Source organism: Ambystoma mexicanum, chromosome 1q (genome assembly GCF_040938575.1).
Source record: "Ambystoma mexicanum isolate Mex_15411 chromosome 1q, UKY_AmexF1_1, whole genome shotgun sequence".
Classification (NCBI taxonomy): domain Eukaryota; kingdom Metazoa; phylum Chordata; class Amphibia; order Caudata; family Ambystomatidae; genus Ambystoma; species Ambystoma mexicanum.
Window position 1 is genome coordinate 255,071,138 of NC_090922.1, and position 25,973 is coordinate 255,097,110.

The 25,973-nt window shown below is 43.6% G+C and overlaps 1 protein-coding gene across 7 annotated transcripts in view; it reads left to right on the plus strand.

The window, feature by feature from the left end:
- The window catches only part of LOC138527208 (zinc finger protein 718-like), a 561,133-nt gene that overhangs the window by 383,039 nt on the left and 152,121 nt on the right, over positions 1-25,973 (plus strand). For 6 of the 7 annotated variants that reach the window (XM_069638322.1, XM_069638323.1, XM_069638321.1 and 3 more), the window contains 4 exons: positions 6,006-6,107; positions 11,752-11,856; positions 22,175-22,279; positions 25,524-25,637. In XM_069638322.1, coding sequence (XP_069494423.1) covers positions 6,006-6,107; positions 11,752-11,856; positions 22,175-22,279; positions 25,524-25,637 — 426 coding nt within the window. The remainder of the gene's footprint in view (positions 1-6,005; positions 6,108-11,751; positions 11,857-22,174; positions 22,280-25,523; positions 25,638-25,973) is intronic. The other variant, XM_069638326.1, reaches the window with a different exon arrangement.

Sequence of the window (25,973 nt, forward strand, 5' to 3'; positions counted from 1 at the left end):
TGAAGTAACACAGGATATTGCAAGCCTCTACAGAGCTCGAGAAATACACGTCCTTAGCCGTGCCTGCTCAACAGCACCCCCCGCCCTCCCTGTGATAAAATTGAAGAAGACTAACATGATACAAACATAGCCACATCTCCATGCATTTGATCAAACTGTTACAGAAACGGTATAAGATCAATTATTAAGCAGTTAACAATATGGCACAAGAAATGTTGCTTATTAGAAAAGTTGCTGTCCGCTCAAAGGTTCGACACCAAAAGGATTGAATGCAATAAGGTCGAGGCAATAGGACCGAAAACCAAAGGGTCGAATTTTTTTTTTTAATTATCTTTTTTTTGGTTTTCGTATAGTCAAAAAAAGTGTTTTTTACAGCAAAAACAGGAGTTTGGGGAGCGGACCCCCCCCTCAAAAAAATAAAATAATAATAATTCAACCCTTTGGTTTTCGGTCCTTTTGATTCGATCCTTTGACCTATAACCAGAAAAGTCAAGCAAAGGTACAAAAACCTATGCAAACAATATCTTGCAACTTTATTGCAGACGATGCAGAATTGATGATAGAATTGCTTAGAAAAAGAAAGGTATGTGCATTTTGGCAGGTGATAAATTCCCAGCAAATGAATCAATCCATGAAGCAATCCAATGCGGTTTCCGTACATGATTGGATATGCCATTTTGAAGAAGTTTACTGATCGAACCACATTGAGGAGACAGGGCCCGCTCAATACCCCAAAGGCGACCTAAGTAAGTGGGAATTAGCTTTTGTTGAGACAGATGTCTTAGTCCTTATTATGTGCTGTAGTAATACAAGTACTCCCAGACCAATTTTATTGTCTAACAAACTATTTCAAACCGATTCAGGGACCTGGTTCTGTAGTTTAGCAATTATGTTTAAAAACATTGTTGCAACTGAATGTTTCCCTCTCTTCTGGAGGATGTCATATGTGATACCAATATAGAAAAGAGCCGTGAAGAATAATCCTAAAAACGACTGCCCCATATCAATTATGAATGCGGACAGCAAACTCTTTGTGTCCCTATTGGTAAGTCATCTTGGAGATTGGGCTAGTAGAGTGGGGAGACTTCACAAGCTGCAGGCATGGTTTTGCAGGGCTCAAAGCACAACTTCAATGGATTCCTGGTCAGATTTTTGCAAGACTCTACTTGGAAAAAGGAGACCTCAGCATATATGGTCAATAGACATATTGGCCGCATTCGATAGCATTGACCGAAGACATCTGTGGGCCAAATTGGCACGCTGGGGGATCCCATTTGGCTTACTTAGAATTATTATTGGTCTTCATGAGAGTTCCACAATCCAGGTTCACCTTTTACTAGGTCAGTACTGAGGCAGGGTTGTATGCTGGCACCCTGCCTCTTAAGCCTCTGTCTCATACATTGGGGGGGCTTTGAGTCCTGTGGCGTTTGTCCCGCCAAAGATGGGATCCTTGAGCATTATATGGTTGGCCTATGAGGACCTCTTTATAATTTTCAATAGGACTCTGATAGGTCTGCAAAGACTGTCCGCTTTCTCTGTGTACGCAAACAATTTTTTCTTAAAGGTAAATCCAATTAAAACCAAAATGTTGCAGTTTGCAAAGAATAATAAACACTGTTTACACTTTTGGAATTTAGAGAATGTAGCCCTAACTAGGTAGGAAAACCTATAGTATTTGGGTTTTCCTATCACTGGGATTCCTTATAAATCCTATCTGTGCTATATATGAAGCAAAAGGTATTGCTATTGGCGAACCAAATGATTAAAATCGACAGAAGATTTGGTCAGCAATACTTCTATATGGTGCAGAGTAATGTACCCCAGAGGTATTAGAAAGAAATTGAGGCTTTTAGATGGCGTAAAGCGCTGGCAGTACCAAATGTTATTCCAGCCAGTGCTATTTGATCTTGGATTTTTTTCCCTTCAAGCTAGGAGGAAATGAAGACTCTTATCTTTTTATCGAAGTGTTTGTTTTCCCCAAATAAATACTTTATGCAACGCCATCAAAAACTAATTGAATGGAAAGAATCTGCCTATATTCAGCTTAATGAGTGGTTACTGTGAGTCGTTGCTCTGTGATAAAGGATGCACAGTGCAAGGGTTAATCCGGGAAAGGTTCAGTACATGTGTTTTTAGCAGGACTGGTGTGCTACTACAGACAATTTCCATTACTATCCTTCATTAAGTCATTTGTCTGCAGAGCACAAGAAGCGGGGTATGACATCCCCTTATCTGAACATTTTTCTTAACCGCCATTACAGGGATAACCTACACCGATTCAGATGGAGCCTTCTGCATACGAGGGAAATTCAGTTGAGAAGGAACATTTTGACTCTGACTGTTCATATTGTCGTTTGTGTAAGGTTCAAACCACATTAGAAATGTTTGATAGAATGCCCCTCTTACTGTACCTTTGTGTTGCATATTTTGTTAAGTTTGCCTGTGATTTATCTAAGGTGAATGGCGAAATATTTTGGTTATGCTGCCTGTGGGGGTGGCTCAAACCTCATTGGACACAGCTGTATCTAGTGTCCTAAACAAATTAGAATTGGGACCAGAAAGATGAATGTTGTTGGAGGTTTTAAGTCAAGATTTCAGTTTTATGTGAATTATATTTATTTGTTCATTTCTTCTAAGATACAACAGAGATATTTAATGAATCATGCTTAAGAGGGATTCCACTGATTATGCTTACATGTGGTTTTGGCAATAATGTTTATGTGGAACTTTACTGATTTTATACTTTTGTTTTTTTGTAAAGATTTCTAGTAAACCGTAAACAATAAAAAGAATAATTAAGCATGTTTTAGAGTGCCGCTTCACTAGGCAAAGCAGCTTTAGCATGTAGGATTAACAACAGTAGGAAGAACTCCACAATTTAAACTGTGCGAGAACTGTGGAAGTAGCGTGCACTGCAGAATTACTGAAATGTATCCATTGCATTTGATGATATTAGAAGTTTTACCCCAAGAATTGCTGGAGAGTCGTTGGGCCGTCCGCTTTATGCGGACGACTTAATCCTTTTGGACCAGACACAAGTGGGGCTGCAAAGACAGCTGAATGCCCTGGCTGCTTATGTTGATGCTAATGGACTAAAAGTAAATGTTGCTATATCAAGAATTCTGAACCTGTGGGGGTTAAACTGGCCAGAGGATATCCACTAAACGTGCAGGGTACATAAAGGGAGAAAAAATCTTTGATGTTCCTAATATCTATTTAGGAATGTGTGTAAATAATAGTGCAGTGGATGCACCTCAGAGGTCAGTCTAAGATGCAAGATCAGAAACTTGGCCTCGCAAGCATTAATTCAAGCTAAACACTGCACGTTTTCACTCCAACCTGTGATTAGTGGCACCAATAGTCACATATGGAGCGGAGGCTTCATTTACTTTGCCAGCGTCTATATGGCCCAAACTGGAGGGCATATTCTGGAGATCGGTTCTCTCACTGCCATCAAGTTTACCCATCCAGTTAATAAGAGAAGAACTGGGTCTCGTCTCCTTCTACTCTATTACCCAATGGAAAAAGTTGGTATTTTTCCGAAAGTGCTTGTTGGGAGCACCACAGGGCGGCTTTAAAGTGCTGAACAAAGCTCTACAGCACAACACTGAAACGGTCCTCGTGGCATGGAAACATTCTTGCTTAAATATTCTGCATGACCTGAGCTCTTCAGAAGACACCTTGATGAGAAATCCAGGAAATGGTGAAACGAAAATTATTCGATCAAGACTGGATTAATACCCGGGAAATGGTGAGAAAAATGAATCTTTATGGTCACAAGGGGTTGGAACACAGACCCAGAGGAAAACCGTCAAGATATCTGGAAAAACTCCCAAGCACACATCTGAGAAGCCCATTTTTGCGCTTGCGCTTGCGTTTGCGTTTGAATTCGATGCCCACCAGAGAAATTACAGAAATAAGAAAAGCAAAAAACTTCTGAAATTATGAATGCAGACTATGTAAAGAACACCATGAAACATTGTTCCATCTGACGTTAGTGTGCCCAGTGTTAAAAATGCAAAGAACGAGGTGGTTGGGCAAATTCTTTTTGCATCTTACCAGGCTGACTGTCGAGGAATGGTGGACTATTTTGCTCCAAGGAGATCAAGTCTCGTTAACTCTGGTAATATTACATTCCTGAGGTAAGTGTTTTCGATAATGGACAAAAAGCAAGATATCTAGCCATTCAGCACATATCGTTTTTCCGATCTCATAATTTCCCTTTTATAACACCTGTTAAAGGGAGGGGGGGCATGACCCGCTCTGAAGCTGCAGAGTAATATTACTTTTGAATGACTTTTTTGTGTGTATTTTGTATGATCTTTCGGGTAAGAAGGCAGAGCAGATGCGAAAGAGCCGACTGGAAAACCTGGGCTAGTGGGAGCAGTTAATCGCATTTGCTCTGCCATGTTTTGTTTTGCATGTTTCAAGTAACGGGTCAGGCAGCCCTACAGATAAGGGGTTTATCGGACACTTTTACTCCCTAAAAATAGGCAAATACTCCATAAAAATAGGGAGTACAAATACTCCCAACAAAAATAGGAATCAGACATGTAGAACTTTGCGCCCCTGCTTTCACCCACAGAGGTCCGTAGATATGATTGGACCTGTAGTGCACATAGTAACACAGGAAGAAACTACTGTTACTACTGCCTGATTGGAAGAAGTAAACGTGTATCTTTTAATGTGCATAAATAACTAGGTGCAAAGAAATAATGCTTACAAAAACATCTCTGTTTTCCAGTTAAAACATATTTTTACCCGCTTATAAAATACTCCCATTGAGAATACGACCTACATTTATACTGCCCAAAGAAATCATTTTACTCTTAATTTTAAAAAATAAGGAGTGAAATACTTCCACTTCCATATATTGTGTTGAGCTACATATGCCTTTATAAGCTTTACAGTAGCCATCCCGCCTTACTTGGTTTAGTTCCCCCTTTTTATTTTTAAGAGCTCTGCAAAATGCTGAACTGGAGTGGGGAGAATCACATGGGGCAGAGGTGAGGCAGTTAGTCACATGGAACCAAACTATGACGGTGGGAACCGCAAGTGGCTGTATATGGGCAGTAACTGCCAACTTGGCCAGACCTCGAGCAGTGATTAGCCACATGAAGCACTAAGAGCCACAAGAGGCAGAACTGGAACATGTGGTTTGATAGTACTGAGGAAGTGAGTGTGACATTGGTTACATATGGGGCAGTGAGTGACATTGGGGTATACCAGCGTTTAATTGGGTCTGGCACCTGAAGAACCAGAATATTGTTCGTGTTCCACAGAACTTATTTGTTTAAAAAAAATCTAATTTCATACAAACATTGAGCTGTCAAATGCTGCTTGTTAACCCATTTTTATGAAAGGTACCAGTGGGAAGAGGCCCCAAACACTCTTTTTGACTGGCTTTTAGCAAATCGTGGATATCATTTATGCTCCTCTACTTCAGAAGTTCACCAGTGTCCATTGTTAGGGCTGGGGCAGATTATTTAATGTGACAGGGTGTATGTTACTCGTTGTTTTTTATATTGCAGCATGATATATTATTTCAACTATATAAACGATACACTGATTTGATTTTTCCTTTTCCATACTTTTTTTACTTACTTGTATGTACAAGTGTATTGTAGTGTATTGGGTACGCTCTTAGCCAATAGCTGTATAACCCCGCCAATTTTTATGTTTATGACTTTCAGGTCCTGCCTATAATAATCCTTGTTGTGTCATCTGTTTTAATTCTACGAAAAGCACAAGGAACCAAGTTGCCGTCCACTGTGCCTTTCATCCCATCAAAGTTCTACCCTTACAAAAATTATTTGTCTTGAATTTATTTTGTATGAATTTTAACTTGTTGCTTTTAGGTTTCCTCCTTGCATGATTGCCAAGTATAGTTACAAACAAACCAAAAAATGGAAATCACATCCAACACTTGTGATGTGAGATACTGACAGAAGGGTGACATCTTCTTCTATGTCATTCTAATACATACGTGTTTTATTTTCTTTCAGGTTATCCTGCTTTCACTCCGGATCTCCTGTTAAGGGTAACTGCAGAAAACGAAGACCAACATGGCTTGGATGAAATGGAACTCGCAAAGGCACATGATGGGGGTGAGTGCCACCCAATAAGCAGCTTCAAAATATGTGATGTTCTGCATGTGCAGTGAAGCAGCTAGTTTAGTCACTGAGATGAGGCATTGCCATAGATCACCATGAATCCTCCTGTCACCTGTTTGCTGATGACTCCCAAATCAGCTTCTCCCACCCTTACTTCACTCTGAACTATCAGCCCATCTGACTTTCTCTCTGCCATCCGCCACAAGATGGCACTCCAATAATCGGAGGAGCCTCCCTTCCTGCGTGAGGTGCCCTGCCCCTTCACCTGGCCCCCTCACATATCCTTTCCCCCTGATCTCCTTATGCCATCCGCAGTGCTCAATACCTTGTGATAATGTAGGACAGTGAACTCAAGCTCCTGCACTTCATGACCTCAACTGCTATGGTGTCTACCACAAACCTCCTTAATCTCTAGAAATAGCAGTTGCACCTTTGCTATTGCTCTGCTAAAGCCTCAATTTCTATTCTTGTCCTCAGTTGACTCGATGTACTGACTGTGCTTCAGTAGTATAGTCCTGGGGCGTCTCCTCTTCTCCTTCTCTCCCTGCAACAAGTATGGAAATTGGGTACTCTTACCTTCAATAATACCATACCGATCTTCTCCCACCTCCTCCCTTTGCCTCCATGCTGGAAGGTTTTACATGTACCATCAAACCTTATTCAAAGTCATCTTCTTAGTCTTTGAGTCTATCCACAGACTACCCCATCTTACTTCTTCTCCAACTATATGCCCAAGCATAACCTAATGGATCTGACCTCGGTTCACCCTGCACTGCCACCTGTTCCTTCTCCTTTTCAATCCTGGTGCCTTTCTACAGGAATTCCCTATACCCAGGAATTAAAATATCACAATATTCAGTGATTTAAATTGGCTCTGATAAAACCCTTGCTTGTCGTGGGAGGTACCCCCCTCCCACCATCATACAACATCATTATCCTTAATTCTCTTGCACCCTGCTTCTTTAATTTTAAATCTGTCAATAATGTACATTGCTGTACATTTTTGCTCAGCAACTTATCTGCTGGTGTGTAGAATCCATATTCTCTATATCAATGTGCCTTCTAATTCACCTCGTCCTCGTATCATAATGAGATTTTCCTCTACCAATGTAAAGCACCCCTTAACAGGGATGCATTAAAACAAGATATGGCTGTGTCTGAGTCTTTTGACTCTGTCTCCTCTTAACCGTAGCAAACTCCTATGTGGGGTACTTTAAGTTGAAACAGCGCCTCCACCTATTGATTAAATAGTCAATAGGACCCGAATAACAAGCTGCCGAATTCCAGAGACACAAATCCAGCACGCTGTAAGCAGTGGAAAGTCTGTATTGTTGTGTTTTTTCTTGTTTATTATATTGCACAAATATGAAACACTTTAACAAACAACTCTTGTAACTCTACCAGCAATTATTATATGCACATAGTATATTGGATCTTATCCTTATTAAATTATTCTCCACTGCCAGAGGCCCACCGACCCTGGCCCCTCATTTACCTTGCCCATGGCTGAGAATTTGCTTGAGTTACTAGTTCATGGGGGGGCCTATTATTGCCTGAGGGGAGCCCTCCCTTACATGACCCTCGTCCCTTAGAGAAGACTGCTCTGGGTCAGTTCTTAGGTTGCCAAGAGGCTCTCCTTTTTATTTGTTTTCACTGCTCGTCATCCTGGAACCTCCTTCTTGCATGGTGGGCACGCCGATCCATCAAACTGGTCCCTGGCAGCTATCCGTACCTCGGGGTACTTAACAGTTAATATAAGTTAATTCCTTTCATGTACAGGAAGGTCAGTATGTGAGAGATGCACAGAAATCTCTCAAGTTGATGCTGGTCACGCAACACTGTCAAGAATAAACACAAGATCACTGGTACAGGTGTTCTCTAACCCAATGGCTCGCAGCCACCTCCCCAATAACTTTCACAGTCACACAACCTCCAGTCTGACTTATAGGTTGAGAAGCACCAGCAGTCTCCCTCCTGCCCCCGACTTTCAGTAGTGTACCCCTCACCACTCTTATTCTAGACTCCCTATCCAGAAATGGTTTCTGCAGCCCCCCAACAGTCAGTAGGCCTGTCTTCAATTCATAGTGTTTTCTATTTCTTTCCTCCATATTCCTATTTTTCCTAGAACCCAGATCTGGGGGTACAGTAACAGAAAATGCATTATCCCTGCGGGCCATCTCTCCTGGATTACATTTATCTATATATGCTGTACCTTTTTATTAAACGTTTACTTTTGTGATTTTGTTTTCTTTCTTTTCTTTTTCACACACGGCTCCATTCACAGTCCCCCTTTACCTTACAAAGTGGGCTTTAGACTAAGGCAGGATGCACTCTCTTCTCCAGTTACTCCCTCCTCCAGCAAGATTAGCATTTCATTTCAGTTCATTTTGTTCCCAAAACCACTGTACATGTTCATATAAGATTTCTTTATATCACCTTGAGTCATATCTCAGTAAGTAATTTATTAGTCTGTTTTTCCTAAGGTCAGTTGTGAATACACAGATAAACCTTTTTTGAAGCAATTACTAGTTCAAAGTAACTCACCATGTAAAGTTCATTAAAGATGTTCAGTAATCAGTAACACAGTTCATTTCACATAGTCAATTTGTGTTTGTTTATACATGCAACAGATTTCCTGCACTGTAGAAGAACACTGAAACCAATACAACCTGGCAACCTCAGGCAACGTTTAACAACAACGACATAGCTCAGGATACCTGTAAACCTTTTGAGGCAATTAAACATGCAATGCCCTAAGGGGAATAAAGCCACTTAGATCAAAAGGACAGATTCAGTACAACTGAATTGGCATCAAGACCAGTCACTTGTTGTTACTTTCAGTACTGACTTGTCTGGGGTTTCCTCACCTCTGTTCCATCCTCTCCAACCATAGGGGTGCTCAGTGTGCACTCCTCTCCATTCCAGCTGGACCACCACTATTTGATGTTTGCAAATAATTATTCCTGCCCACAATCTACAACTTTCCTAGCTTGGCCATCGATTGGGACACAGTGGTCTCTGAGATGAGAGGTTTCTGTTCTGGCAAGGTATGGCAGCAGTTCCATCTTTATCCAGCCTTCTCTCTCTATCTCCAGCAGGCAGATAACCCACTCTGGATCCTAGGAGTATTGCATCTCCAAGAGGGCACAGACTTGGTGTCATATGTATCATAACCACACTGCAACCCAGTAGTATTGCATTCCTCAGAGGGCCAACATTCGGTGTTGAATGCATCTTCCATCCTGACTCAAGAGGACCAGACCCTACTGTTGTTCGAACCATAAGCAGGTAGTCCTCTTTACCCAGCATCAATATGTGTGATGGGTCTCCTGGCTCTGCGCCTGTGCAGTATAAAGAGTGGAAGGTGAACAGAAGAATCCAACCTCCTCTGCCCAAGGTGCAACACAATTCTGTGGTCTGGGTTCAGTGTACATCCCGGTGGAGGTATTTTCAAGGCAGGACGGACCTTTTCCTGGACAATTGCCTCACTCATGATTGTTTCGAGGGCAGCGGTACCATTCATCCATTTTAGGAATCTCTGATGATTGGCTGTGCTCTGTTTTTTAAAGCTTCAACAGGAATCGAGCCTCAGGTGTGGTATATCTTCTAAGCCCAACTTCCGCATGTGATCCGCCTAACATCATTTACGGCTTCCACATCTCCAATCCTCTGAACCTCCTGGTCCTGTATGTGTGGCCAGTGTCAGAAGTTGTAGGGTAAACTTACGTTTTCATTAAGGAAGAGAACTGGCAGCTTCAGTGTTTTAGAGGTCCAACTCTAATTCCTTGAAGAGGGGTGTTTGGATCTGTCAAATAAGCGCTTGCAAATGTGGTTGGGCTGAATGTAATGCCTTATTTAAGCTTTAATGCAGCATTCTGAGGGCCTTACTTGTTGGCAATAGTCTGGCGCCCCAGGTAATAGGTCTGAGCGAAGCACTCAGAATGATGCATTATAGACTATCTACTCCGATGCTAATGGCATTTTATTTGTGGGGAAAACCGGGCCCACAGGAAGCATGCAAGCTCACCAATACCAAAGTATTACCAAACACATGGCTGCAAAGGAAAAGGGTGTGATGATGGCCTGTGTGGATGTAGGTGTTGTGCTTTGGTGGCAGGTGGAAGAAAAGGTAAATGTGTCTAAGGTTGACAGGCATGGTGATTGCGGTGGGTTGGTCTGCAGAGAAAGTGGCACAGAAAAGGGAGGAACAGAGTTCAGGTACCCACCCACATTGTGAAATACCGCCTTCAATAACTGAATAAAGCATGTGTTCTGCACTTCAAAATTGGCTGGCCCTGGATACCCAGGTGCTAATAAAACATCACTATAAATATATGGGGTACCCTGAGTGTGGACTAATCCAGCAATCATGTTGGAGCTGATAAAGATAATCCATAAAGTTAAAGTAGCCCTTTCCCTGAACCAAATGTTCTTGCCTCCCATAACCCTATGCTGTTGTTTTGTTGCACATGTGATACAATGTATTGATGCCTGAGAGAGAGGTAGAGAGAGAGAGAGCGCGAGGCAGTGAGTGGCAGAGTGAGCTAGTGAAATGGTACCTGTATGCAAGAGATCAGTGGTGGGAGTGCAGGGTTGCAGGTTGTTTGGCCTTGTAAGACCTACTCCCCATTCCCCTGACTAACCTTATCTCCTCTAAGATTTACTGTCACCTTATACTACACACCCAAACCACCACAGAAGGCCACAAGAGGCCTAGCCGTTAGCACATTCAACAATTACTAAGCCACAACTTAGCTCTACTCTTTAGTCCCGTGGCCCTCTCCCATATCATCGGTTAACCAGATTCCAAAGTGCTGTAGTCTTTTAGATCTTGGGCTCTTCCCTCTGGATTTCACACACACAGGTTTTTCCGCCAAACCCATAGAAAGCAGATTGGTATTCAGGAACCGGGTACTTCCGACCTGCATCCATCAACAACACATGTTTTGCATCTGCCTTTCTCACTGTTCCACTAATTATCGCAACCCTCATTTTTTCTAACTGAGACAAGTGCAGCTAGGCCACTAATGGTGGCAACCAGGCACGCCGCTATACAAGACCACCTGCATTAGATCACATTAAATGCAGACTAGTTGGCCACCAGCTTTAACTAAAATCTGTGAACTATGTCTATGTTAATCCAGCACCGATTGTAATCCTGCCAATATTGATTATTGTTAGCCAGTTAGGCTTTTGCCACCCTGCACTATCAAATGAGGAAAATGCTGACTAGTTGGCTCAAATGCACCACACTACATACTGGATATTGCCTTGCAATTTCTTGGAGACGTTGAAGGTTGGCCAGTTGGATAAAACCGATCTATTGTTTATGAGAGAATTCCTTATATGGATCTAAATTCCACAGCCAAGGAATGCAGGTTATTGATGAAATCTTGTTTGAAGAGCATACGTGAAAGTAGTGTATGCGTTATGGACAGGATTGTGCATGGGTGGATTATGCTACATGTGCTAAGGACCACAAAGCCCACAGGAGCCATTTAAATATAATACGGCGATTGACAGTAACTCATCTCTTTGTTCTTTATCTTTCTATGAATATACAAATGAGTGCTTAAGAGTACAATCTAGGCCTTTGAAGACTTTGCAGCTTTGTGGTTCACACACATTTGTTTTGTAGGTGCCCAATATGAAGGGATCCCAGATGCACTATGTCCAGTTGCCTGTGTGGTCAATCGTCATGCTGACAAGCAGCTGAAGCAGGAGAAACAGGAGCAAAACCCAGGTAGGCAAAGGCCCAATTTCAGTTTGAGCTCTTTCCAAAGAGTCAGAATCCATCTATTTTGTGCTAAAGAATGTCAGTTTGTTCTCAAAACACATACAATGTCATTATAGATCTTTAATCTAAGTCCCATGCTCTGTTACCTATGTTACCTATGAGCGAAAAGGACAAAGACCACTGTGAACAAAAAAGAGGGTTCCCGCCCTATATCTCTTACAGTGGCATAACACAAAATGTGGTGGCCCCCCTGCGAGACACTCTGAGGGGGCCCCCCCAACTCAGCAACAACTCAAGGGTCGCGCCACACTCTGTGCCGGCCTAGATTATCACACTTGCGCAATAAGCACAAACGTGCTGCTGAAGGGATATGCTGCACACTGCACTAGGAGAAAAATATAAATATGTTGTCGGGGAGTTTCTCCCGGGGTCGGCTGGGCCTTCCGCGGACCTCCAGGCTGGGAGGCCCCAACTCCTCCCGCGTATCCCAAAAATGAGTATGAGACACACACAAGAAGCAAGGTGGTTCTGCTGTTTATTGAATAACGGCAGGGATGGGTCTAGGATCGTACGCGTCCGTCCAGACTCTCGAAATTCGTGGGGCTCGCAGGCCCCTTTTTGCCTCAGTATGACACGCTACTTGCGTCACCTGGGAAAGTTAGCAAAAAACCTATCGCCACTCTGGATTGGTTGCTCGAGTGGTAGGGTTAGTATAGCATACGTATAGAGAACGCTGTTAGTGGTTAAGGGTCAGTCAGGTGGTATACTTGGGTTGTCCCTTCTATTAGATACTTGAAAATTCTTACACGAAGACCCCTAATGATTGGCTAATGTTAGTGGTGTCAGTGATGAGTGCCCCATGTTCTGATTGGTCCCCTCGCGAGACCCGCAGCCTGGGACCATCGTTGTTCCCAGCTCGCGGTGTACCTGTCATTTGCAACAATATGTAACTATGTGTTCGTGCAGACAATGCGTGGATTTGCTCATATGCCTGAGAGCAGACCATTCCCATCGCTGTAGGTGTCCATTGGGTCATTTCATTGTTGCAGCCTGTGTCTCAAACGTGGGACCCAGTCAACTTCTCCCTCCTGGGTCTGGCATCCTGTCAGGTTTGGCTTGGTCACGTGAGGAGAGACCGTGGCTGAGGCAGAATTCTGCACATTTAAAGTTGTATTTGCCTCTGCGTGTCTGGTTTTGCTTGCAGGTGTGACCTTGGCGTCGGCTGGTAGCATACGAGTTGCAACATCGCTCCCTTGGCTATCAGTTCTCGCTGGGCTCGTTCTGCAGGGTCAGCAATTGTACTCTTGCTCGCCCAATGTTCACGGAGGCTCTTGCTTGCGGCCTACTAGGGCCTGGTGCATAGGTGGGGATGTTTAATGCATGGCACTTAAGTTGCGGTGTCACATTGCTTCACAGGCAGTATCATGTCTTTGTCGTATTTTCATCACAATGCAAGGGTCGGGAGAAGCGTCAGCAAGCATGTAGACGAGTGCTTTGTGCGTCTTGCGTTTCTGCATTTCGGAGAACCTACGTGAAAATAATAAAGATGCGCGTCAATGGGTGTGTCCGTCACCTACGTCATAGCACTGAGTATGTTCTTCATGTGGATTGGTGTGGGGGTGTCCAGTGTGCATGGTTGCACGGGTGGTCTTGACAGTTGGCTAGGTCATCATGGCATCTCTAACGATGTATTTCCTTATTGTTGAAGGGCTTAGTCGAGTTCATCCATGCCGCAGGTGTCGGCTTGAGCAGGGCAGGCTGGGGGGCACATCCGTATGTTCCTGTACCAAGGTATTTGGTCGTCTGGTAGATAGGCAAATTCATCTTGTGGCACGTGTCTGGGTCGCGATCCTCTAGGCCAGGGGCGCGAGGAGATTGGGGGGAGTCTTTTCTCCCATTCTCCCACTTCAATGTATTTTAATATAATATACAGCACACTTTCTAAATCTCTTGACGATTGTGTAAGCTCCAAGTCTGGTTCAATAGCTGTGCCCGTCAAGACATTTCCACTGGAACGAATGGCAGATGCCAAGTCGGGGCTGTCACTGAGATCTTCCCCCACAAGCCCGGTCCTTTTATTGATGAAAGGGACCCTCATATGAGGCTTCTCCATTCTCTCTGAAATCCTGGCAATTTCTTCAATCAGTGAGGCGTCTAGCGCTCCAGACCCTGAAGTTGATATCTTATTAGTGGCCTCTCCTCGTTCCTCTTCTCAGTCCACTGCGTCTAACTTAGGCGCAGAACTTGTTGACTCATAGGTCTCTGAACTCCCAACCAATTCGCAAAAATGACCAGACACAACCATAGAGGATAGCTCCAACTGTTCCGTAGTTTTGATCATGAGGGAGTCGGCTATCCCCCCGCCCCTCCCAAAGCACCTTTGTTTTGCCACTTTGTGTCTTAGCCCCCTTCTAGAAAAAGTGTTGCTTGAAGAATGATTCCTTGGTCTTTATGGACGACCGGGCAACTTGTTGCCTCCTAGGAGCAGTGATGGGGTCAGATATAGGATCACAGCTCAAAAAATCCTGTAGTTCACTAGACTTATCGTTCTGCCCCGCATGAGACAATTTAAGTGTTCACGCCTTTAATGTCAATAAAAGTTGTTTACTTTGCCACTGTGACTCTGCCGTGTAACAGTGTCCAAATCTGCATGGCATAGCTGGGTAGGGATCAGGTTTTGCTCGCCCTGTCTGTTCCACAAATCTCCCCTCTCGTCAAAGTGACTACAGGGCCCCAGGTCAGCGACCACCACTCCATTCGCCTCCCATCTTGCACTACCAGCAGCATTGCTGTCGCCAAGCGCAGGCGACAGTGTTACCATTGCCTGTGGCGTCAGGGGGGGAAGCACTTTTATCTCCAGATACAGACGTAGACTTGACAAGTGGACTATCACAAATAAGTATTTGGGTCTCGGTGAAACCTTCATTAGATGTCTCATTCAAAGTTTGTACTAGTTTGCCGTCTCTAGGGTTCAAAGGGCTCTTTTTGATAACCTGGCAGTCTGTTTGTCTCCGACTCCCGCGTCGCTGCACTGCATGACATACTCCAATTAGGTGCCATGATGACAAACCTTCATTCTGGAGATGCAGCTGACCCCTGTGAGAAATCTGAGGGTATTCTCACTCCTACTCCCCTGGGATCCTCTGTGCAGGTGGCCAGGGAAAGACTATTGCGTTTGGATCCTGACCCTCGGGTGCCCGATTTTAGTCAACCTATTAAAAAGCAAAAAAAACACATTTCACCCTTAAGCACCACTCCTTGGTCCTCACCACCTCGCACCCCATCCAAGACCCCCCTATCCCAATTCAACACAAACACCTAACACACAGAGAAACATACCTCCTCTCCCTCGACGCCGCTTCTGGGTCCTGGAGTGCCTGTCAACCCCTGCACGCACTTGTGTGCAGCAGGGGCGTGACAGTTCTTTTTAGAAAGACTGCTCTGTGCGTTCATGGAGCGGTCTTTCTAAATCAATCTTTTTTTGTAGTCGTTTTTCTTTTTTAAACGACTACTACACTTAGGACCATGGCAATACATGGTATCCCCCTTACACTATAGACAGTCAACCCAACCTCCCCCACGCCTTTATTGCTATTACAAATCATCTTCCTTCATTTCCCCAGCTTTGTCCTTTAATAGTACTATGACAAGGAAGAGACAACAAGGAGTAATGACTACTAACAACTCCCATGTCCACTTTAGCATTGGGACGAGCAAGATGCCTGCTAAAAGCTATGTGGGCCAGGCTTGTCCTTTTAATCAAAGTCAGGCAGAATTGGACAATGGCCTATTGAAGGACTACAGGTGTTTAAAATTAGAAACCAAGAAGTGAACGAAGAGAGAGACCTCGAACTGTCGAGGCAGGGAGCAGCAGGAAACCCCAGAAGACTGGAGTCAGCCATGGTGGTCCCTGAGGTGGAACCGGGAGGCCGGTTGACATCCCCAAGCCGTGGGGAGCCTCTGATGCAAAGTGGGAGCAAATAGATCTGCAGAGCAGAGCGTAGAGGACGCTGTGTCCATCCTCGCAGAAGCAGAGGAGCCGTCTGCGCCAGCCGAGCTCCACTCCACAGACGAGCAGGGCTCACGGAAAAAGAAGCTGCAACTTGAGCAGAGGAGAAAAGCAGTGAGAGCAACCGAGGAGGAAGCCGACGACTGGTGAGTGCTGGGAAAACCACTCAGAGACCGGGGCACTCCGGGTGGGCTGAAAAAGCATAGAGCAGCAACGAAGGAATGAATGCTTCAGTTACAGATTAATTTGTGATACTAAGTAAATGTAAGAAAGGCAAGTTGTGCGAGGTACAGTAATTGCCAATACTGAATAACGAACTGAAAAAGTAGTAAATCAAGTGGAATTAAGGACTCTGAATACAGAGTTGAAGTCAAGTTTGACAAACCTTTTGTTGAATAGGGAACTGATTGAACCCTAAAACTGTGTATAATGGACAATAACCTGCATGCTTCAAAGAAGCTACGCACAAATGGGCGGAAAAGGGTCCCCAAAAGTGAAGTGTAAATATGACCCCGAAGTACAGAACAAAGATGCCAAGGATTGGCTTAGACATATGTGGGTACTCTATGGAAAACCTAAAAAGCTGACACAAGGAAGTCAAGTTAATGAAATCAAAACACAGAGGCAAGATACTGAGGCGTCTGTGTGAGCAGGAAAACTAAGGGTTTCTGGTTGCTTGACCTGTGATGGGTGGACCGTGCAGTCTGACAACTGCGCTCAGACCAGAGAACCCCAATGTGTTGGAAAAGGTCAAGATAAATATGCAAAGTGTCAAGAAGGAAAACTACCATTATTGCGTTTAAACCTTGGTGAAGGAAACCCTGGGCTGTGATGAATTGTTGGAAATGACCTTGAGGACGGATACTCAAGACCATTTCATTTGTGATCACTGTTACATTGAACTTGGGGAAGGCAACCCTGAGACCTTTTGTCATGAGACTGTATCGAACTTGGGACATGGTACCTCGAGAGAGGTTTGGAACTGTATTACCTTGAGTCCAAGAGAAGGTAATTTGAAAACTGTTGTGAACTTGTTTATGTTCAGTTTATGGTTGTTATCCCTACACACAGTTTAGCTTTAGTTGTGAGGTCAAGTATAGGTTTTGGACACAGACTTTTAAGTTAAACTCATTGGCTCACACTTTGATTAGTTTTGTTCATGTATGGAAATCCCACCTTAGTATAGGGCAAGTTAGGCCTTGCACCATCCTGACATGTAATTTAATAAAAGTATTTTTGTTAATATTGAATCTGTTGTCTGTGTCATACTTCATGATGCCTTCACACCCCTAATTTGCGGAGCCTCAGTAACGGAATCCATTGATGGTCTCTCCTGCTTCTCTATCCTTAGGCATCTTGGACACGGCGTGCCGACTGCTGGATTGTACAGTTGCTCACTTAGGATGGAGCTTGGAGTCTGAAACATTCCCACTGGCAGACAGCCACTCCATGATTATATAGTTGCACCTCCCAGTTGCAGTAGCCAAAAAAAAAGAAAGACTGCAGCAACTTCAAAATTGTGCTCGAACTCTGGCAGCCTCCACAGAAGACCACACTGTGCCTCAAACTGTGCAAGACAAAAGCCACTGACACTTAGGTGTAGCCATAGAGATATCACTTTGCTGTGCTCTGTCCTGTCCCCTTACGCCTTATCTAGCCACTGCATTGTCATTTCATTTTTTATAGTGCTATAATATTGTGGGATCCAATGAGCACTTTAGTTTTAAAGCACAGAACATGTCCTTAGTTTAATGGTTTCACAAAGACTCCTTATGTTAAATATAGGCTAATCAGAACATTCTGGAAGAGGAGAATTACAGAAATATCTGCCTTGATAACAGAATGGCATCCTCTAAAAATGGTTTTGGCTGTTCTAACTCTTCTGGCTTTACATTGTTTCCTGTCTGGTGAACAGTTCTCTGAAGCAAATCTATAACCTGGCTAGGTGCTCCAGTGCACCAGTACACTTTCAGTGAGACACAGGGGCACACAAGCAGCTGAGAGAGACCATTGTCAACTTCAAAACAAACCATTATCCTCCCACGGGCCATACCCGGCCTGCACCGATGGAGTCTTCAGAACCGTGGAATGTGCCTAAACAGCTATCATCTTGCATTGGTGAGTAGAAGAAGGACCTGACCATCACCATCTCATAAACCACAATGGTCTAGGTCGGTACATCTCAGACAGTTTCTGTGTCTTTACATTTACCCAGGTACACTCTGACTGAGACACTTGGACGCTGCAGGATAAACCTGGGTCATGAAGATGCTAGGCCCTGAAGACCCTTGTGCATGGAAACAAGGCACAATCACCATACACAAACTGATACGACAGACACAAGGTTCAATTCCCAAAATATTCTCAGTCGGCCGACTGGATCTGACGTCTCACAACGTGTGTCACCCAGACCTCGTGAGACGCAAGAGAGTGAGCATTCTACAACAGTATCATATATACAAAAGGACAATCGTACAATCTGTTTGTGACACATCAAAACCACCCATAATGTATCTTCTTGAACTAGGGTTCGGTAATTGACAATTATGACAAATATAATATACGGGAGGGAAAGCCCAAACTGAGCTCAGGACTAAGGGCTATCATTAGCGAGAAAACACAAGGGGGGTAGTCCTGGCTGAAACAGTCAAAGCTGATTGCAAGTAATTGGAATGCAAATAAAATTTAATATGTATCTAATCCTTTGTTATAGTACTTATTCGTATAAATCCAAAGGAAAGATGGGAAGGTACCAAGCAGAAAGGATACATACCACAAACACTTAATTAATATAAGACTGGGAGTATTTTTTATTTGCTCTCCTCAGTCAAATGTTCATTTTTAAACAAACACAGGTTGCATAGACCTCCTTTGTCCGCTGCTTTGATAACAATGGAAGAGTTTCCTGACAGTGATTTGAGGGCTTGTTGTTCTCCCTGTGAGAGATTGTTTCTTTTATGCGAAGGTATAAGTTGGACTTTTTTCATTTCTTGCTTAATGCATTTTTCAAAAGAGAGGACAGATGCTGGCATTTCGTTGTCACTGGGGAGGAAGTTAGATTTTCTCCTTAATCCTGAGTCTTCTATTTCTAGAGGGCTTTCTTTGTCTAGAAAGAAGATTTTTCTTCTATTAGTCCTGTAGAAGTGAGAAAGTTCTTGGTCGAGTCTGAACCAATCGGTATGATTGGTGGGGACAAAAGACAATCCTTTGGATAGTAACGATTTCTCATCTTTATTGAACCCCATCACCAATTCTAATACTTGTCCTCGGCGCCATGAGGGCCCAGATGGGATTTCCCCCCGTGTTTTGCTCACTCCGTCCACTCGCGACTTAGCGAGCACTCGGGCCCTGGGACACTACTTCCCACGCGCATGGGCAGGCAACCAGCGTCTGCCGCGCATGCGCTGGAAACCAGCGTCTGTTACTTCTGGGCATGCGTCGTACTCCCTACGCGCATGCGCAGACAACCAGCGTTTGCCACGCATGCGCAGGAAACCAGCATCTGTTACTTCTGGGCATGCGTCGTATAGCACGGTGCACACAGCTTCACTCTGTGTTCCACCGAGCTTACGATCGTACGCGGACGCCGCAGCCCACACGGTTCAGGTACTTCAAGTTCCCTCCCTATTGTCACTGGACCTTTCTAGGCGAACAGCGCTCTCCCCATTACTCCCGGGAGGCCTAGCCCTTGAGCCTTGCATTTGCAATCCATGTGTCAGACTCAAGCTGATCCCGGTCCTCTCTTCTTTTTTACAGACTTTAGCTGTCTCTAGAGCCCCAATTTCTCTTACATTTGTTTTCCAGCTCCTCCGTGTCAGAAGCAGCTTCTACTTTTTCCACCAGAGTTATCCACTGGAATTCGCATTTTTAGCCATTTGGCCACCACCCAGGACTTTGTCCTGGTTAAGGTCAGTACTTGACCAATAATATGAGTCTACCAGAGTTTTCCCGTTTTAATCAGTGTGTCCTTTTTGTATGGATTTTATTAAATTCTATATGTGGAGTTCTTTTGTATACCATGTCCTGTCATGACATTAGGTGCGTTAACCATAGCACCTCTTCCTCTTTCACAGGGGTTTCCAAATCCTTGGCTCCATGAAGAAGGCTGTGATCCACTGTCTAGCCGAAACGTCCTAGGACCATTCCCCCCTTGGGGTTAACAGGTCCCTGTTCTCCAATTGGTTTTGATTTATGTCAGTGACGTCGATCTATTTTGGTCACCCTCTAGCCTGGCTTTTGTCAGACCCATCCAAAGTTCTGTGTTAGAGCAACAAAAATGTTCTGTTGATCTATGCATCAATGTGTTTTTGCTTTTTACATGTCTGAATATGTGAAGTAATGAAAATATTATATAATGCAATGTCTGTACCATTTACAGGTCTATGCAACCTTTGTTTGTTTAAAAATGAACATTTGACTGAGGAGAGTAAATAAAAAATACTCCCAGTCTTATATTAATTAAGTGTTTGTGGTATATATCCTTTCTCCTTGGTACCTTCCCATCTTTCCTTTGGATTTATACGAATAAGTACTATAACAAAGGATTAGATACATATTAAATTTTATTTGCATTCCAATTACTTGCAATCAGCTTTGACTGTTTCAGCCAGGACTACCCCCCTTGTGTTTTCTCAATTATGACAAATATGACACACTATGACACGTTTCTTTCTTAATCTATATTACTTGGTTTAGCAACAGTTGCAATTTGCGGTAAGCAGACATGGTTCTTTGTTATGGAGAACATAAAGCACTTGTTTAGTGAGCAAACTGTGTTAGAAGGAGAGACACATTCCAAAGCATGCTATCTTCTAGTTTCTACTCGTGAACTAGGGGTCAGCCTAAGTCTAAGAGGGCCCGAAAGGGGGGCCGTTAGGAAAGTACAATTCATGCCTTTAACAGCCTGTTTCTACAGTTTCAACAAGACCAGCTGGCACCGGGCTTGGTGATTAAATGCTTCTCTGCTCGCCTTCAAGGACTTGTGAGGGAGGAAAACAATGTATTTCTGTACTACTTGGCATTTCTGTCTGGGCCGGTCTCTCAACATGTAACTTGTGGCCTCGCTTCGTGTAAGAGCAGAACGAAATGAAATACATTTTGCAAAGCGTTTGAACAGAAAGGCAAGGGAAAGCAAATGGTGGAACTTGCGGGCACAAAATGGACGCTCTATGGTTATGCTGACGATTCTGTATTTGGCGATGTTGGGCATATGATGCGATTGGTTTTCGGCCAACATAACATAATATCTATGCTTTGGTAGGGTAATTTCTAGACTCACAAAGAGGGGCATCCTAATTCACCAAATCTCGTCCTGTGTGTGAGGGGCCTCCCAGAGGCCTATTGGGAGGCGTTTAACAGAACACTGTGGTTGTTTCATGTGCAAGTAACCTCTGCAAAAGGAGGAGAGGCATAAAGCTCACTTATCTCTCTAAATCTCGCGGCCCATTCACATACTATTCCTTGATGCGATCCTTCATGAAAATTCCCCCGATGCCTGTGTTATTTCTAATTAATGATTGTGTTCATTTTACTTTTTTAAGAATTTCAAGAATTTTAGATTGCCATGGCACTGGCGTCTCGTGATGTTTATTCTGTCATTGTTTATGCTTCTAAATGTTTATGAATCAAAGCTACACTAGCATCAGTGTTTTGAGCCAAAGTAAATACTGTACTAACAGTTCATGGTATAGATATAGCATCCCGATAGAGAGGGAGGACAGAGTCTAAGATCACAATGGCTCTACTGGAGTGGACCAGTACTGTAACAGGGAGACTGGATGGCACTTGGTACCTCTCCTACCATCCATTATTAATTTATTGGTTAGTTCTGCAAGGGTTATGACCTCATTGTGATCCTGCCACAACCAGTGCTATGAAGTGGGAGCTTTACCACACTATGTCCAAGGGGAACAGTGACTGGGTGGCCTAGATGCACTTCTGTACATATCCCTTGCAATCTGTTGGAGAAGCTGAATGTTGTTTAGTTGGACAAGACACAGCCATTATTATTTGTGGAAGAGCAACTTCTGTTGACAAGCAAATCCCCAGCGATGGAATGCACAGGTTCCTTTGTTGAAATTGTTTGTTGCTTAGGGTTAATTTAGGATGTTGCTTATGACAAGGATTATGCAGAGAAGGACCATTCCACTTGTGCCATGGAGCTCTCTAGTAATGATAATCCCTGCGGAAACCATTTTGAGATGGATAAGAATGTTTTCCTTGTTATTCATCTTTCTTCATAGGCACATAATGAATCTTTAATACGATAGCTGGGTCTTGTGAAGATGTGTTGGGTCATGCATATTTCTTTTGTAGATGCTAAACATGAGGGAAGGCCAGATGTGTCCCGTCCAGTGGCTTTTCTAACCAGGAACCACCCTGAGAAGCAGCTGAAGCAGGAGAGGCAGGAATCTGTTTCAGGTCGGAAAATCCCCTTTTGCGTTCCTCTCATAGAATCATAATCTTTATGTTGTGTAGTAGATGTATGCGGGTGCTGGCAAATAACCATTATGAGTAGAAGTTGTGGAAAGCATTGCAAAGGGTCCATTGCCTGTAGGATTGTGTGCAATCTCCTCAATTGTTACTGCCTTTTAGGTGGGGTCGCTTATGTGCCTATGTGCCTACTTTGTCAATGCAGCTTCAGTCTCTTTTCCAATACATGTCCCGATTGATACCACCTGTACAATGGTCTGTGAGCTGCCACTTGCCTCAATTAAATCCTGGTTTCAAGCTTCAGTGCAGACATGCAAAGTTTGGACCAAATGTATTGCAACATATGCTTTGTTAATTCAACCTGACCGGCATTGATGTTGACTGCCATTTGATTCCTTCTTTGTAATGTTTTCACATATTGGTAATCAAGTGGTTGGAGTTAGGAGTCAATCTTATTTTGTCATTCCCACACTCTAGACCATGCACCCCTTCTAAACACTCACACAAATCCATCCTTCAGTCTCCACAGTTCTCTCAAAGTCTATGTTGGTGGCTGTAAGGGATTCAATGAGGTAACCATGGGGGGCAATGCCAGAAGGTCGTCAGATGCGCATTGGAGGCCCAAACATATGTATTTGACATTCCTAAACTTAGACATGGTCATTTATTTTTCCTTCTTGTATCAGGCTTTTGTCCCAGTTTCTAGTGATGGGATTCTATACACATTCTGCATGCTAGGGGCTTTGATCGAGCATGCATGCATCACACCGTTTATCTGCTCTGTTCACACTTGGGTGTTTAAGGCCAAACTGAGTTTCATACTGCAGCCCACTCAGTTAAAAAACAAACCTCTGCGATTTTGGCATGAACGGTGCAATTCTGTTGTGTGCCTGTTTGTATGTTTTGGAACTCTGTATTGTAACCCCAGCTGGTACGTAATGGAGCTCTGCACAAGAGTAGAAGTGTACAGTGAATAAATAAGGCAAGAGGGCGGTGGGGGGGATAGGGTGAGGACGTAGCACCGGTAGAGGGTAGTGGTAGGACAGGGTGAGGTGGTTTTAGAGTCTTTGATTCTTTCCTGAAGTACAGGAGTTAGGAGACCAACCTGGTGTGCTTTAATACGTTGTTAGCTAGTCAGGGTTCATGATGAGAGAACGCATGTTTTCTAGCTGTTTTCTTTCTTGCAATTCTTGGATTCTGCTGAATTATCTTCCAGAGTTTCTTTTTTACAAGACTGGATAGTGCTTTGGTGGTCCCTGCCTTATAGTTTAAGAAGGCTCTCTTGTAAATAAATAAGTCCTGGAAGGGTAGCCATTTCTTAGGGGTAGGTGTGTTAAAGTTGAATTTCTTTTTTGACTTCCCTCCTCCCAACCCCCCAATGGGACAGTCTGCTTCATAATGGGCCAGGGTGGAGGCTGAGGTACCTTTTTGAGCTATTTGGTACCTCCATCCCTTGTTATATGCATCTGCTTTAGTGTTCTAGTTGCTTTTGCTAAGATAATTGGCTTTGGCAGAGATTATGTGGTTGACGTGAGCTGGTAAGAACATTTTTAAATAGATGGTCTTCCTGTCAATGGGAATTTGTCCAGATCTTTTAATGTAGAAAGACGTGCATTTGTTGTCTGATTAGTTGCTTGGAATTTGGCTTGAGGGGCTTTGTCCTGTTGATGCATGGTTTCTGCCAGAGCTTAGTTGACTGCGTTGAGGTCGTCTTTTGATGCATTCATAGTGGAGTTATTGTAACCACGGTGTAGTATCTTGATAAGAGCAAAGGCTGCATTTGTGGCTTTTAAAAGGCCCTTGCTGAGCAGCCACACACTCCATTTACACTATTCCAAGTCTAGCCCGGAGGCCATTTTTGTAGAATCCATCCTTGCAAATCTTTTGGTTAAACTGATTTCCATAATGATTTTATCTGCCCTAGGTTATTCCTTCTTAACTATAGCCCTGTAATATGGAGGAGAGATGAAAGACAGGAGAGAAGGGACACGTTACTGACTGATGTGACTACTGTGCTCCTAGTCCTCTTTCCCCATACTGCCCATCCCACCTGTCCCCGGCTAATAATTGTTCTATACTGTTCTGTAACCATGCAGAGAAGAACTGGAGGTTCGTGCCCACGGGCACATGATTGAGAGGTGATGTGCACAGAAGTGGTTACAGTGTGTTCCTGCTCTTGTGCTACACATGGGGGTCTGGTCCCATCTATCATGTAGTATGGAGAAGAGTAGACTTAAAAATTCTGCACTAACCATGCAATGTCTTAAGTTACGAGCAGAGACACTGCATACCCAACAACCCACAGGGTTCCACAGCCTTATCAAGGGACGGCCTTACGCAGATCCCAGCCCACTGAGACCCGAAGCACGACTGTGTTTTTCTGCCTGCACGTCACCTACCAGGCGCCAAGATCAAGGAGAAACCCTCTCTCCGCTGCACACAGTCCAGCACTAGCCGCAGGCTGGAGACGTTTGTGCCCCAGCATTTCCAGTAGATGTACCATCTACATGCAGCTCTTTCCCTGATGAGACCTGCCTAAGCAAATAGTCCTACAGAACTCCCTATCGTCAACAACGGGAAGTTAATATAAACCCCCAGATTTTTGTCCAGGGTAGACCAAGTCAAGGCCCATGAAGAAGGCTCCTTGCCGAAACGTCACGGGACCACATAACTTTGAGGGCTTCATTTCCACAATCCCGGTCCATTATTCGATCTGTTTCTTGACGTTGACCAACGACTAGGTCCCTGTCTCTTCAAGAGCTCACAGACACCATGTTGTTTTGCATGTATTACCTATTCAAGACAAACAAACATTAATGATGGTGTTTCTGTCTATTGTATTTGTTAAACTTTTGTTACAACAATGTTTGTCACCTTGTTTTCTAATGCATTTCTAGAATAAGAAGAATGTACTTTGATTCTAGATACACACTATGAAAAAGTTTAAAATGCATAAAATATGATGTGTACCACTAGCAAAATAAAAAATGCTACAATGTACTCTCTAAGGGCTCTATTGCTTGTCTTTTAGAACACGCATGACAGTGGCTAAATAAAAAAAGCCACTGCCATACTCAGCATGCGAAATCATTTAGCCTTTACCAAAGCAGACAGGTAAAGACCCCTAAAAGGAAGTGGTAGGACGCCTCACCCTTTGTTTCAACTAACCATGCAATGTAGCATAGCAACGTCTAATTTCTGTGCCACAATACTTTTCATTTTGTTTTTGCAGCAAGTCGTGCTCTGGTGGACCATGATGGTGTAATGAGGAATCCTCAAGTAAAGCCTCAATTCGTAGATCCTGGTGTTTCCACGAATGGAGAAAGAACCATTAATACGTTCACAAGTGGGTATCAATCTTAGAGCTACTAGGTGTGAGTGACCTTTTTGCACCCAGACACTCTGCAGTTTAATAGCTCTGTGTTATCATTCTGTATGGTCTGGCATTAACCAGGAACATTGTAGATTGACACCTGTTTGACAATAACTCTTCACAATTCACTGACTCACTTTGCAGTTCGGGGCAATTTCAACATTTTAACAACTTTACATCTTTAAAAGAATTCTTGACAAGTATGTTTGTGGCAGAGTGTCAAATGCAAAGGATAGTGATTCTCATTTCACGTAACCTACATTTTGCAGTTTTCAATATCTTTTTGCATCATTCTTCAAAGTGTTGTGA